General features: G+C 39.1%; 2 protein-coding genes across 13 annotated transcripts in view; both read right to left on the reverse strand.

The window, feature by feature from the left end:
* Window positions 1-2,527, reverse strand: part of NELL1 (neural EGFL like 1) — a 409,663-nt gene extending 407,136 nt beyond the window's left edge. For 9 of the 10 annotated variants that reach the window (XM_043548858.1, XM_037899951.2, XM_043548857.1 and 6 more), the window contains exon 1: window positions 2,123-2,448. In XM_043548858.1, the coding sequence (XP_043404793.1) occupies window positions 2,123-2,171 (49 nt within the window). In that variant the 5' untranslated portion in view covers window positions 2,172-2,448. Of the gene's footprint in view, window positions 1-2,122 lie in introns of all 10 variants that reach the window. The other variant, XM_007067928.3, reaches the window with a different exon arrangement.
* Window positions 2,528-8,925: 6,398 nt separating this feature from the next.
* The window catches only part of SLC6A5 (solute carrier family 6 member 5), a 55,163-nt gene continuing 49,786 nt past the window's right edge, over window positions 8,926-14,302 (reverse strand). For all 3 annotated transcript variants that reach the window (XM_037899953.2, XM_043549581.1, XM_043549582.1), the window contains one exon: window positions 8,926-14,110. In XM_037899953.2, the coding sequence (XP_037755881.1) occupies window positions 13,955-14,110 (156 nt within the window). In that variant the 3' untranslated portion in view covers window positions 8,926-13,954. The remainder of the gene's footprint in view (window positions 14,111-14,302) is intronic.

Below are 14,302 nucleotides of genomic sequence, written 5' to 3' on the forward strand. Positions count from 1 at the left end.
CTTGAAAATATCATTTGCACATCTTCAAGAAAACATCCCCCTAATGTACTCTACATCAGAACCTATTTAGAATAGTACATTACACAAGAGTAAAGGGAACAAAGACTCCACAAGAAAGTCATGCTTCTGTTATAATATTTCTAGTCATTCTTTGTATTAGAGATTTGGAATTCTCAGCCTGACTGTTCCTATGGATTTGCCAGATCTTTAAACATTCCTAAACGCACATGGAGGCTATATTACAAAGGAGAATTGTGCCTACTAAAACACACATTTTAATTAAAATGGCTCCCATTACAGTCAATATAGCAACACTTGCAGATGAAAGATATCAACATATAAGCTCATGTGTGATGTGTTATGCCTGCTTTCAAAATGATCAGGAGACTTTACGTAAAGTCCCTCTCTAAAACAGCCGGCACTTGTCAAAATAAAAATGTATTTTTTATATTCATACAGGAGAAAGACCGTTCAAAAAAGCTCACATTTATAAGGAAGCTTTTTAGTCAGTCTGTTGTATGGATCTGTGTCTTAGAATACTCGGACAAATTACTGTTTAATGCCAACATTGTAAAAGATGCTCCCAACATTACTAAAGGAGAGACCACACCACAAAACTCTGCCTGCAGTAGCGCTCTGCCTGAGCCAAAGAAACCCTGAGAGACTTGATATTTTTCCTTTTCAAAAATCTGCTTTCCTAAGCCTTCACCTGTCCTTACTTCAAATCCTTCCCCTCCGTGAACAAACAGCAGGGAGCGAGAGAGGCAGACTCCTGAAACTTTTCATTATTGAATCTTGCCTCACATAAGCTTTCCTGAGAGAAAGGTTCTTAAATACTGCTACAGCGAACAGAGGAAGCAAGGGCTAACCCGGAGGAGACTGGCGAAGTAAGGAACGATCCCCATAGGGAATATTAAAAAGTCAATAAGGGAGGATTTTTTCCTGACTGAGAAGCCCACACAAATAAGGGGGGTGAGGGGAGGGAATTGATCTACTCGCCAGTTGCAATTGTATAAAGTCCTGGTAGCTTGATATTTGTACGCGATTGACTGTGGTTTTATGAGAGCAGTTTTAATATGCCAGTTTCACCTCTGATTGCAAGATTGCCAGCGGTTCCTATCCCCACCTTAATATTCGTCGAGGTGCCATTTCCGCTGTCAAGCCAGGAGAACCACTCCTGTGCAAAGCAAATAAGCGAGGCTGAAATCCCCCAGTGACAGACCCCACAGAAAACCCTCAGCCTAACCCCAGAGTGAAATCTAAGCAAAATGATTTTTTCCCTGGGATAAAGAAGTCGGCTGCTGAAAGCAGCCTATAGCAGGGGAAATCCTCAGCAGGTGCATGCCCTGTCCGAAAGGATCTCACTAAGCTCAAACACATGGGAACGGTTTTAAGTGGGGGAAATCTGACCACAGACATCACTGCGTCCACATGTTTATTTCAGGCACGGCCTCGGAGGCACGTTTCCAGCAGCAGCAAGATAAAGATAATAGTACAGCCTGCCGTCACCCTGAACATGCAGCCGGTGCGGAAATAAGCCTGCTTTCCGACCAGGCTGGGTGAGGGTGGAGCTGGACTGGCCTGGCCCGAAACGAGCTATTTCCAAAGGAAAGTTTCCGAGTCCTCTCCACCAGTCGCCGCAGCATGCAACCCAACCCTCCCAGGACTTTGAGGAGCTGCCCCGTGGGCTCGGGTGTTGCTGGTGGCCCTGGTACAGCAAGGTACGTAGCACAGAAGAGTATTCCACTTTCCCTTCCCAGATGCAGCTAATTGCATCCATGTGGCTGATTTTCCCGAGACGATGGCATGAAAACCCACCCACACCCTGACATGGCTAGTCACACACAGCCCAGAGCATTAGCTAGCTCACAGCTGGAGGATGACTGATAAAAATACTGATTATCTGAGATGCTATTAAATAATGAACAGCGCAGCGAAGGCACAGGAGAGCGCGTCGCATCTCCCCTCCGGCCAAGATACAGGTGCCGATCGCCTTTGCACGGGGAGACAGCCCAGCCCTCTACTAACCATCATCCGCCCCGACGCGAGCTGCTCCTTTGCAAAGATGCACTTCGCAGCTCTGCCCCTAGCCTCCCCCGGCCGGCGGGTCACCCCCTCTTACCTGCTCTCGCAGAGGCCACGCAAGCCCAAAGGACTAGAATTAAATCCATCTGTGCTGGCCCCGCTGCGTGCCCCGTGCAGAGCCCGGAGAGGCAGGGGAATCCCGCTTTCCGTTTCTTTTGAGCAGAGCCCCAAACTTGAAGAGCTTGTTTTAGCAGGCTTGGGAGAGAGAGCAGCAGCTCCACCAGCGGCCAGTACAGCTACCCAGGAACAGCCCATGTGCCTCGCTCAGGGATGCTGCCCAACTCACCCAGCCCCTTCCAGGGGGGCTGGGCGGCTCAAGCCCCACCTCCCATGGCATCTCGGGTCAGCGTCATTCTGCCTGACGCCCCTCCACCCAGGTTCATTTGCCTGCCTTTAGCAGAGACAGCCTGGAGACGCTTGTGCTGTACGGATCCCCCTCTCAGAGCCATTGGATCAGCCCCTCCGCCCCCGAAGGAGAAGCTGAGAACCAGAAAGGCAGAGGCATTGCTGGGAGAACGGTACACGGGAGCAGGGGCGAGTATCCAAAAAGGGTTTGTTTGTTTGTTGCTGAGATCTGCCTTGATCCCTATTCCGTGGACTAGCCCTCCCTCGTACACAGCGCACTGGGCGCTCACGTGGCTACAATAAGCCAAAACTACACTAGAGGCGCCTGCGAAGCACTTTGATGCTAGAGAAATCAGAGGGGATGTGATCATATTTTATATATATATAATAAAATCAGCTGCAATTGTTCATTCCCTGCATTGTTAAAGATATATCCTCCCCCCCCCCTTCCAATCGCCCCTATGCCAAGGGGGCGTGATGAGGAGGGATAATCTTGGGAGTGTAATGAATAGATAGTGGGCATGAGTGTTTTGTCATGAATAGATGCTGAACGCTGGGACTGTCTCTTTAGTCTGGGGCTTCATCCTACAAGCACACAGGTGCTTAACTTTATAATAATGAGTAGTCTAGCTGAAATAAAGTGGATTATTGGAGGTAGTAAAAGCTCAGCACCTGTGTTTTCAGCATCTGGTCTAAGTTTGCAAAGAGCCCCATATAAAGAAGTCCCTGTGGGTGATCTTGTAAGGCAAATCATCTTCAAACTTGAACCATCCATGTAATCTCACTCACTGTATCCAGAAGGAAAAGGTATAAAATGGAGTGCCAGAGCCCATTTACACAATGGCATTCCATGCAACCTCAGGACCCAGCAGGCAACTTCCCAGAGCATCTAGCCTTGGGTATGGGTTTACTCTCCTCCTCTGTCCTTCCCCACCCACACACACACACTGAAAAGGAAAGATAGGTTTCCTTATGGCTCACATCCCAAGACTGACAGAAAAGGTGCCCATTTGCCTTCTACTGAGAAAAGTCTTGGTGTGGGAAGCACAACTAGTGTGTGGGGAGGAGGGGTTGTTATAACCTCCATCTGCTGCACTCCTATGTTAATCATTTTCTTTAAGATGTTTTTTAGCATTGACCCTGATTCTGGGCTTTGTACACTGATTAAAACAAAAATATTTCATGCAAAATTAAGAGGCACACACACTGACATTCACCTCTCTCTCAACTGCCCCTCCTGATGACAGGAATCCCAGAGCCTTTAGATCCACATTTGTCTCTGTCATTCACCAATCTGCTGTCTGTCTTGCTATTGTAAATTATTCATATGGGAAAGGCAGAATCATAAAAGAGAGGTGACAGAATATGTTGTTCAGTCTAAAAAATTAAATTCCACATAGGTAAAACTTCCTACCCTGCTGTTTTTATTGTGTCCCTCCTTTCAAGTCTTTTTCTTGCATTTAAACGTTGGCAGGTTTTGAGCAATACATTCACACAGGGTCAGAGTCTAAGGTATTATACATTTTCCCTTTAAATTACATTCATTTCACCTAACTGTCCCTCATTCACAAAAAATTTCCCTTTGTCTACCATTTGTTGATACAAATAATTTACACCAGAAAATGTTATTTCTGATAAATGAACAGATCCTACATTATTTCTGATGTCTTAGTGATGAAAGACGGGGGGCTTGGGAATCTTCTGCTGGCTTCCTGTATCTCCTTAGTTAAGTCACTTCGCTGCTCTGTCTCGGTCTTCCAGTCTGTAAAATGGGGATAACCTCCCTTTGACAAGCTTTTGACAGCATGTTTAAAAAGACACTATACAGTAGAACTAACTACAAACAATTTTTGTCTGCATCTCCCCCATTTGGATGTCTTCATATCAAGAAATATATAACACCATATGAATGAAGGTTACCTAATAGTGTTTCACTGATAAAACATGGCTTAACATTCTGACAGAAAACTTAGAAATCAGATCTTGCTCCCATTGAAGTCAAGTGGAACAGCATCAGAACAGGATCAGGATCAAACAAGGTGATTTCTATTCTTGGGGAATACAAAGCCATACTAATTCTCCTTCCACCTCCCAGAAAATATTATTCTAGCTTTGTTGGCATACAAGTCAAGTCACTATTTCCTTTGTAAAAACAGAAAAAAAAATTCTATGTAATGGGCAGTGTCTTTTCAGCTGGAAGCTTGGTGTAAGTGGTGTTGACATAGGAAACAGTTTTGTTCAGAATTTTAATTTTTAAATTCTGTTCAGCTGTTTAAGCCACAAGGACACCAAGAAAAATATATATGCTGCTTTGTTTAAGGGGATATTTGCATTCATGTACCTTTATTTTGGTGATCAACGGGGTAAGTGAAAAGTCTAATAGGGTTGATTTGTTATTTGTGAAATAAGATCACTGAATATACCTTCAGAAAACAGGTATTCCGGACTCTATGCAAGGGCTGTACACTGTGGAATCTATGGTGGTTTATCCAAAAGTTTCTCTGTAATTTAATCCCTAATGTACACTAGACCTATACACAGTTTGGTTTAGAGAAATACTGACTTTTTTCGAGGTTCTATTTTGCTGGCAATAATCTCATCCCATGTAACTACCAACAGCAGCAAAAGGTGTTAATTATACAACAGGCAAAAACCCAACCTTTACTGTGTCCCAGTAAACTCATGAATTATGAACAGCTTTTACCCTTTGGATTATGGGGCAGTTTCATTCCCTAGTGCATTACATTACCTGGGCCATATTATGACTTCAGCTTTGATCTTGGCAGATCTCATAAACTAAGGTCTGGTTTATCTAAACACAAAATTGCACTGGGTTTAACTAAATGTGTGTATTTAAAATGCTTTATTCTTTATATCATCGTATAGTTAAACCAGTGTAAATCCCGGAGCTTCTTAAATCAGTTTAAACCTAACATATCAATTTATCTTAAATTGATTCCTTGCCAGTTTAAGTTAAGGCTTAAACAGATAAACGCAGATGTAAGAGGATGCACACAAGAGTTTCCAGTGGCTTATCTAAATCAGTTTAAAAGCATACTTTAGTTATAATTGCACCAGGTTGGTTGTAGAAAAGTTCTAACCAATGTTGGGCTAGGTCATTATTGGGATGGGAAACCTCCAAGGAATACGTAGGTACTACAAGAAATGATGCAGATGATTCTGTAGGTGGGATTCTAACCAGGGTGGATTCTAGGGACATGGGTAACTGTGCAGTTACATATATAGAATCTCTTTGGTAGATAACAGACTGGGGCATGAAGTAGCAGCATGGAAGCATAATTTGTTCAGTTGTGAAGGAACAAGATAGACGAAGTGGAGATAGGGATAGAGAAAATGGCATCCCGCAGAGACCATTCTCACACTTCCTCTAACATTATTTGTTTGGCACCAAGTCTTCTCTCTTGAGTAGGTCAGAACTTCATAGTAAGCTGGGTGAAAAACTCAGCTCTGAGTCAGGCAGAGCAGGGAATTGAACCTATGTCTTCCACATCCCAGACTACTACCATCAGACAGACAGACACTTTTATATATATATAATTATTTATATTATATAAAAATGTTTTTGCAAAAATGGAATTCAGTCAGTCTCTTCTGGGATTGAAACCTGGACTTAATATAAAAGTCCAGGTTTCAATCCCAGAAGAGACTGACTGAATTCCATTTTTGCAAAAACATTTTTAAAGTAATTTTCCCCTAATAGAGAACAAAAACAAATTTAAAAACCTCAAGTTACCGCAACATGGGACTGCCATCCTTCAGTCAGCTCTACTTTTCCCTAAATCAGTTCTAAACCAACATCCTAGACTGGTTACAAGGAGCAATGTAAGTTGCTGAAGAGTGTGGGTTCAGATGAAACTTAGAAATTTAAATCATGAACATTTGTAGCAATGAACAATCTGGTGGTACTTTTTGCAAGAGTACGTTGTTAACTCTGGCAGGCTAGCTAGTTTTCAGTTCACATTAATATTCTACTTACCAATAATTCCCCTTGTAGTTCCAGCTGGATGCTGGATGCATCTTCACTAAATTGTTGTGGGATGGGGCTGACTGTGTGTAACTGCTAGTCCTTTCTACAACAGAGTTTGTGGCATTTCAGGAGATTTGTGTTTCCTTTACACTACCTCAGAGGGTTTAAGGCAATCTGGGTTCCTTGGATGAAAGGTGCTTAAAAGTGCCAAGAATTATCATCAGTGTAAAAAAAAAATTAAAATTGTTCATTATAATCACTGTTATCTGAAAAATGTGCCGGCAGCGTTGCCAGCTAAACTCCTTGCATGCAGCATCGAAGGTAGAACGCAGGCCCTCTATCACTTGAGATCATGGAAAATCTGTTAGTTGCAGCAGTATGGGGGTATATATGCTTTGCAAGCTGCACTCACAAAAGTGCATCACCACAATCAGATGAGCAAATATGACATGTCATCCAGTTGAGGGCGAATATAGCTCTTGGCGTATAGGTCCTGCAGCCTAACAGACATGATGGACCACAACAGCTTCATTATCAGTTCAACAGGTTAAGAGACTCCACATTAAGATTTACATAATAGACCATAATGGATCAGAAAAAGCCCTTGCAATCTAGATTACCAAGTAAATAAAGTTTACTAAAATACTGTCATATACCAAAATGTTTTCAAAATGCCTAAATACAAAGTTAGATTATGTTCAAGATACTTATAAGGCCTAAAATTAGACCTTGCAGCTTTGTTTTTATCTATGGGCATATACATGTAGGTGGCACATGTGTGTCCCTGTGAATGTGACATTGGCCTAGCCAGTCATCTTCATTCTCATGAGCCAGCAAGGCAGAAAGCAGAGGAATTTCACAGGCGTGAAAGAGACATGTGTACTCAGCACTCTTAGTTTGTTGTTGGTGATTCACCTTGCAGTTATGTTATATTTTAACCTTGTTTTCAGGAGCAGATAGATGCCAAGGATAAGGGAGGGCTGGTTTTGGTCTAAATTCTGGCCATGGAAACTTTAACAGGACCCCTGCTTACCAGATTGGACTGGTTCCCATTAAAATGTATGCATCCACTGCAATTTCAATACAGGATGTGGACATTTTATGATAATTTCTGTCATATACATAGCTTCAAAGATCACTTAAATAAATTCACCTAAAAATCCATGTAAACAAAAATCTAAAGTAGGGAACATTATGTCCTCTAAACTCAGACAAGTTAATGCTGGAAGGGAATGGTTCCTAATGGTGAGGGCAGAAAACTAGCAGTCATTACTTCCAAAACACTGGTGTTCTATTATTGGGTCTAATATTGACACATAACGTGTCACTTTGGGGGGGGGGGAAGGGGGAGAGGGAGGGGAAGAGAACCTCCGTGCCTCAGTTTCCCTATCTGTAAAATGGAGATGATACTTGCCTGTCTCTCAGGAGGGTTACAATGCTTCATGATAATGCAGAGCTCGGAGATGAAATACATGTTATAAATAGAGTATTATACTATTTCATCATCAGTTCCAATTTTGTCTTTCCCACAACAGTGTAGTTTACAGACAGAACAAAGCATATACAGTATGTTCTATCTTTTGGGAGCTGGTCCTGGGAATTACTGAAAAGTTCCCAGGCACTCAGGAATTCTCAGGATTGGGCACCTGACATGTCTCGCATTCACAACCTTAACATAATGCAAACGTATGTTTTGGTTTTATTTCATTAGCGTGTTTGTCTCAGTCTCATGCAACAGTATAGTGATTAGATGTCTAATTGCAACTTTGTATTTGGGGATGGCTTGTCAAAAGCATTTTTCCCCCACTGTTAGTGAAAATGGATTGGTATAATTTTAATAGTACAGTGCTGATAAATGGGAGTCCATTACAGTATTTTTATTACTATATGTTTCTACCTTTACATTGCAATAGCCAGACTGGAAAAGCTCAGGTTTACATTTTAAAACAAAAGACACAAATGGTGTAAAAAGCCAGCATGGAGCTTCCACTTCTATAATTAAACTCTACTCTCTCTTTTCCTCTCCATCTCTCAGTATCAATCTCTTTGCACCCTCTGTTTTTCATGGTTCAGAAATCTTTGGCATGATTGATTTGATGCAATAAAAGGATTTAAACAAATCCAGTTCATCCTTAGATGAGTAATTAATTATTCAACAAGCTACAGAGTCTTTTAATAGTTAAGAATCTAACTATTTAATTGATATTTGTTTCTGCAGCTGTGCAATATCTCTCTTTCCCAGGAGAGCTGTTTTCGGTTGCTGCTCAAGGTTTCTAACAATCAAACGGATCAATTCTGCAGATACCTTAAGGCGGTGTGTTAAGTAAGAATGATGTTTGTGGTGGAGGGGGTTATTTTCAGTAGACATAACACTAACAATTCTTTCTTTTAAACACTGGACATTTATTTAGTGTTTTTAGAACCCATACATTATAGGATAAATTCTAATTTGTAACATCAGAATATAATAGGCAAATATATAATACAATAAATTGCATTTGTACACATAAATACAAAATCTGAGGTAGGGCCTCAAGAATAATGACTTCTTAAATGAATAATGTACAGCATATAATATGCACGATATAAGATATATATAATGCATCTTTTGTAACATAATATATTTTCTCCATGTATAGCTAATGAAAAAATACAACAACCTGATTAGGGTACATATCTTTATCCATAGGCAGCAGTACCCCTATAGAATGCCTGTAAGTATATGACATTACGCAAGTAATTAAGAATTAACCTATTCAGTGATAGGTCCACAATAAAGTGCCAAAAAGACACAGGTGCAGATCCTCATCTGGTGTAAACTGTCATAACTCTTATTGACTGCAATGGAGCTGTGACAACTTTTACCAGCTAAGGATCTGCCCCACAAGGTACACTACATACTATAGGTTACAGACAATAACATATTCTAGTCAACATTAATTATATTTCTAACAATGAAATACACCTATAAGGCAAATGGTTACCTGAAGATGTATTTAAAACGTGATGGGCAAATCATAATAATGCAAGCCATAAGGTCCAGCCCAGCTCTCACATTTTAAATTAAACCCATCAAGAAAGCGGTCTCTCTTTAGTTATAGGCTGCCTGAAGGTGACAAAGGCAGAAACCATAAACGGTTTTCTCCCTCTGAGTCTATGGCGTCAGTCCCCTGTAATTCTAAGCTCCAGCCATTTCACAAATACAGTACATTATTTACAGGAAGTTGAACTACAAGCTAAGAAACAAGCATCTCATAAACCCACCAGACCTAGTGGCAGCTTTGAGGAAACCTAGCTAAAACACTTCCTACCCATGAGCATTGCATGCCAAAGCCATGCAGCCTGCAACTGAAAAACAACAGTCCACAACAGTCTTTCTTAAATTGAGATTGCAAAATAGAGAAAGATGCAAAATAAGAGAAAAATCAATGTCTGCATGAAAAAGCAACCGTTAAAATACAGCGAGCAAGAGATAAGCCACATAACTGTGTGTATTCAAATAAAGGGTCAGTGATAAAACAAATGAATTGGAAATGGCAAGAGGAAACCACAATAAATGGGATGTGATGATCTTCTGCACTGAGGCACATCTATACAATCAATGGAGCAGAACCTAACAAAAGGATAACTTGACCCAAATGAAACATTAGTATAAAGACATTCCAAGTCTTTTTCAATTAAAGGTCATTTTGTTAAACCCTTCTTTTGGAAACAATGTGCTGCTGTGTCTAACTGAAACACAGATTTTGTACATTGCTTGCATTTTAAAAACACTAGGAAGACCCAAAAGAATTTGAAAATGGCAAAGATTTGCATTAAGTATCATTTTAATGCATATAAGAGTGCATCTCAGCTTGTCCAAAAATTCAATCTCATTTTTAAAAAATTGCAATAGAGGCAATCCTCATCAGTTTTGATTATTTTTTTCCTTACAAGACTGATAGACCTGCATGTAAATAGGTCACCTTTATGTAAATATGGCTTTTTCCCCTCACTTTAAAATATTTTCTGATATTTAATCAGTTACTGAAATACTTGCATGTTTAGAAAATGCCATATGTGCAAACTTTACTAGACAATGATAAAGTGCTTTCCCCAACTGTAACATTACTTTTCATTTAAAGGGACACTTCTGGGTAATTTAATCTCAACTTTTAGTTATGGTAAATAAATTTAAAACTTTTTAAAAACATAACAGAAGTATTTCCACTTTTTTAGTTAAACTGAAAATGGGTTTCTTTTCTTTTATTTTTTCCTTTTTTTATTTAAAATTTCCCCTGCAGTTTTTGCAAGCCAAACAGTGGCACATGAAAACCAGAAACTGACTAGAAACAAAAATACCAACTTGTCTATTTTCAGTGTTTCAGCTGAAAGCCTGATTCTGTGCCATTGACTTCAGTGGGAGCAGGACCAAAGCCTGAGTGAAGTGCAAAAAAAAAAAAAAAAAAAAACAACACACACCACACACACAGTACAACGACATAAATCATGAAAAATTATATTTTTCATATCCTCCCCCTTTTAGTAGCCTAACTAATGACACAGTTAGCAACATTTTATTTATATTTATTTATTTTATTGTTAACCTAACAGTGTCCCTTCAAATGATTTATCTTTACACTTTTAAAACAGGAAGTAAGCAAGTGATATCCTCACACACTGGAAGTTACCAGTTGCAGTTTACAGAGTTAGTTAATCCCAGTTCAAACAAATGTGTCTTTTGAAAAACAAGCCAGCAAGTGAAAAGGATTCACAGCTATTAGGCTAACTCACCATTTCCTAATAACATTGATCATATTTTTTTAAAAAAAAAATCACAACTGCAGTAATTAGTATAAATTGGGTTGGGCTCCAAAAAAAATCAAGCTCAGGTTTTAGCCAGTAAGGGTAAAAAAAAAGAGGCCAAGAATTATTCATCCTAGTGAAAACACACCATTCCCAATAGATGGCGCTGATTGATTTAGACTCCCTTCTTCGCCCTACTTGTTGGGAAGACAGCTGGTAATTCATTTAATGTGAGACGGTTTTCTTTTTTCCCCAGCCAGAGAGGCTTGAAGGGGCTAATTTTAACATCATGTATTTATGACATTTCATTATGCCAAGAAAGGGGTAGCTCCTCAAACATTGCTCACATACGGAAATAAAACCAAGAACAAGTTAGAATAGCAGCTCTCTGTTGAATCAGCTGGCAAAGCCAAATCAAGTTGGTGCAGTTTTAAGGCAGAGATGCTTGTGGAAGGGTCACAATCTCAATGCTCTGTATAATACGGGAAGAAGTAAAGACACCAAACTGAAAAAAGTATAATACAGATTTAGGGGCCAAAGCTTCAAAATCTATTCCCACTTCATTTAACGACAAATATTTGATTGTGCTTCATGTGTACTGCCTGAGAATTGAATATCCCTAGCAGTGTCAATAACTGACAACACTATTTGCCCCACGAAAGAGAAAGTTCAGCAAAATGATTTTTTTTTTTTTAACATCTACATACAAAATAAATTAATTATTTTGAAAATGTTACATTAAGGTCTAGTTTTTGTTTTCTTCAACTGGATGAAAACATCACACCTACAGACACATTTTAACTGAAGATTTACCTGAGACCCTGTAATGTGAACACAAAAAAAGAACATGATATAAACAGTCCCCCGAAAGGAAATTACATTTAGATTAGTTACTACAATAGTGGGGAAAAACCCAGGCTACACTATTCTAAACTCACCATATCTATACACTGGTTGATAAGATATTAATAGGGACATAAAACATCACTAGTACACACTACATGAACACTGATCACTCTTAAAAAATCTCATATGTATGTATAGAATACAACAGCATAATAAAGGTTGCAGTTTTGCCAATTGACTGAAGACATATTTTTCTCCCTCTTTATAGTGCACTTTACAATAAATTGTTGTAATTTATATTTAGTTCATTAAAGGTACTCTTAAAAACTCTTTTTACTCTGCCCATTAGGTAGCAGAAATATTTAACACTAATACTCATATTGCCATACATATATTGGATTTCTAAAATGCAGTGAGAGAATGTACTACTGCAATGCAATGTTAAAACTACTATCTACTAAACTATGCATTCTCTTCCTTATAATTTTGTCTATCCAGTCTTATCACTTTATTGTATTTAATTGTTTTTAATGAAAAGGTTGACAGTAAAAAATTAAGAAAAGCAAACTATGCACAGCTCAGATTGTTATAAGAGGATATTGTCTTGAAGAATTTACTTACTATATATACATACACACACTATAGAGAGAGACAGAAATAGGGGTTCAGTTATTTCCCCTTTGGCTGAAAGAGAAGAATATAGCTACAAGTTATATAAAGAAGTTTATAAGAGAACAAATAGGGGAATCACAAAGTTGAACAGCACAGCTAAATTCTAATAACTGTTGTCATGTGGAAACTAGAATACATCTACTACTGTAAGAATATAAAATTAGGCACAAATTATATGATGGCTTCTTTACGGGAGATTTTAAACAAAAGTGAAGATAGCAAAGATAGTTCAGAATACTTGGATGAAGTGAATAAAACTGGGTTTGTACTTATGTGTGCAGTTTGCCAATGAAGTGGAGGTTTAGATACTCAGTGTAACTGGCATTTTTAATGAAAAAGACATATCAAATTATTAATGGAAATGCATGAAATTAATTAAAATAGTGGTGCCCATCTGCCTCATTATGGCACTATTTCAAACCAGCTTTCAGACTCAAATACAACTTTAGTCCTGATCTCAAATACATTTTACATGTTCTTTTATTTTTCCCCTCACAAGTGTTGAATGGCTCATTAAGCTCTTCCTTTTTTGATGTCATGCATCAGATACCAGTGCATGGTGTTTAAAGGTTAACTCCTTGATTGAGTCAGAAAGCCTTCAGTATAATCAGTACTTATTTAATAGAAAGATTGTCTGCAGACTCTGCAGGCCACATTCTGCTATCAGTGTAAATTTGGAGTGACTCCATCAGGGCCAGTGGTGTCACTCTGGATTTGCATCAGTATTACAGAGGTCAGAATCTGGCCAAATGGGCCACATTATCCACTCAGTCCCTCCCACGCCATCCCAATGGTCAAACTCTCCTTTGAGTTACACTGGTAAGAAATTCTCAGTCCCATGTCAAAGGGGTTGCAACAGAGCAGAATTGGCCCTAAATCGGCAGGAACCATTTCCCTATCTAAATGGTTAAACTCAATAATCATTCCTGTTGGGCTGTGCATGACCATCCAAAAAAAGAAAAAAAAAGAAAAAAGTTTGACCAGTTGCATGACGTCATGTTGCTATTTCACAGTGGAAGTAATAAATCATGGGCACCACTAAAAAAAAAAACAAAAACAAAAAAAAACACCCCAATACTTCAAGTGGCCATCTAGTTCTTCATTACAGCATGCAACAATAAGTCCTACTTTCTAAGCAACCACTTTGTGAAAAAGAACAAAGGAGACAATGGGAAACTAATAAAAGAAAAATTTAAAAGGCTGTACATATTATTGCCACCAGTATAGGAATTACTAGCATTGGGTTCCCAATTCTAAATCTTTCACTGGCAGTTTAAGTCCAAGGGAGGAAGTTCCCAGTGGATCAATCATATTCTTGTAACGTTCACCACGGTGTTTAGCCAAAAATGGGCCCCAGTCAGGCTGTGGAGAGCAGACCAGCTTGAGCCTCTGCACAGCGTAGGAGAGAAAAAAAAAAATCTCTTAAAATTATAGAGCAGAATTACAATTCAATGGAGGAAACTAGGTTAGGTTGATCTGAAATTATTGACAATATCCTGCAAGGGGATATTAAAATGCTCTGCTGCTCAGTGTTTGTTTTGCACAAATTTGCAAGATTAATAGATAAAATGCTCAGATTTT

The sequence above is a fragment of the Chelonia mydas genome, chromosome 6, assembly GCF_015237465.2.
Source record: "Chelonia mydas isolate rCheMyd1 chromosome 6, rCheMyd1.pri.v2, whole genome shotgun sequence".
NCBI classification, from domain to species: Eukaryota; Metazoa; Chordata; order Testudines; family Cheloniidae; genus Chelonia; species Chelonia mydas.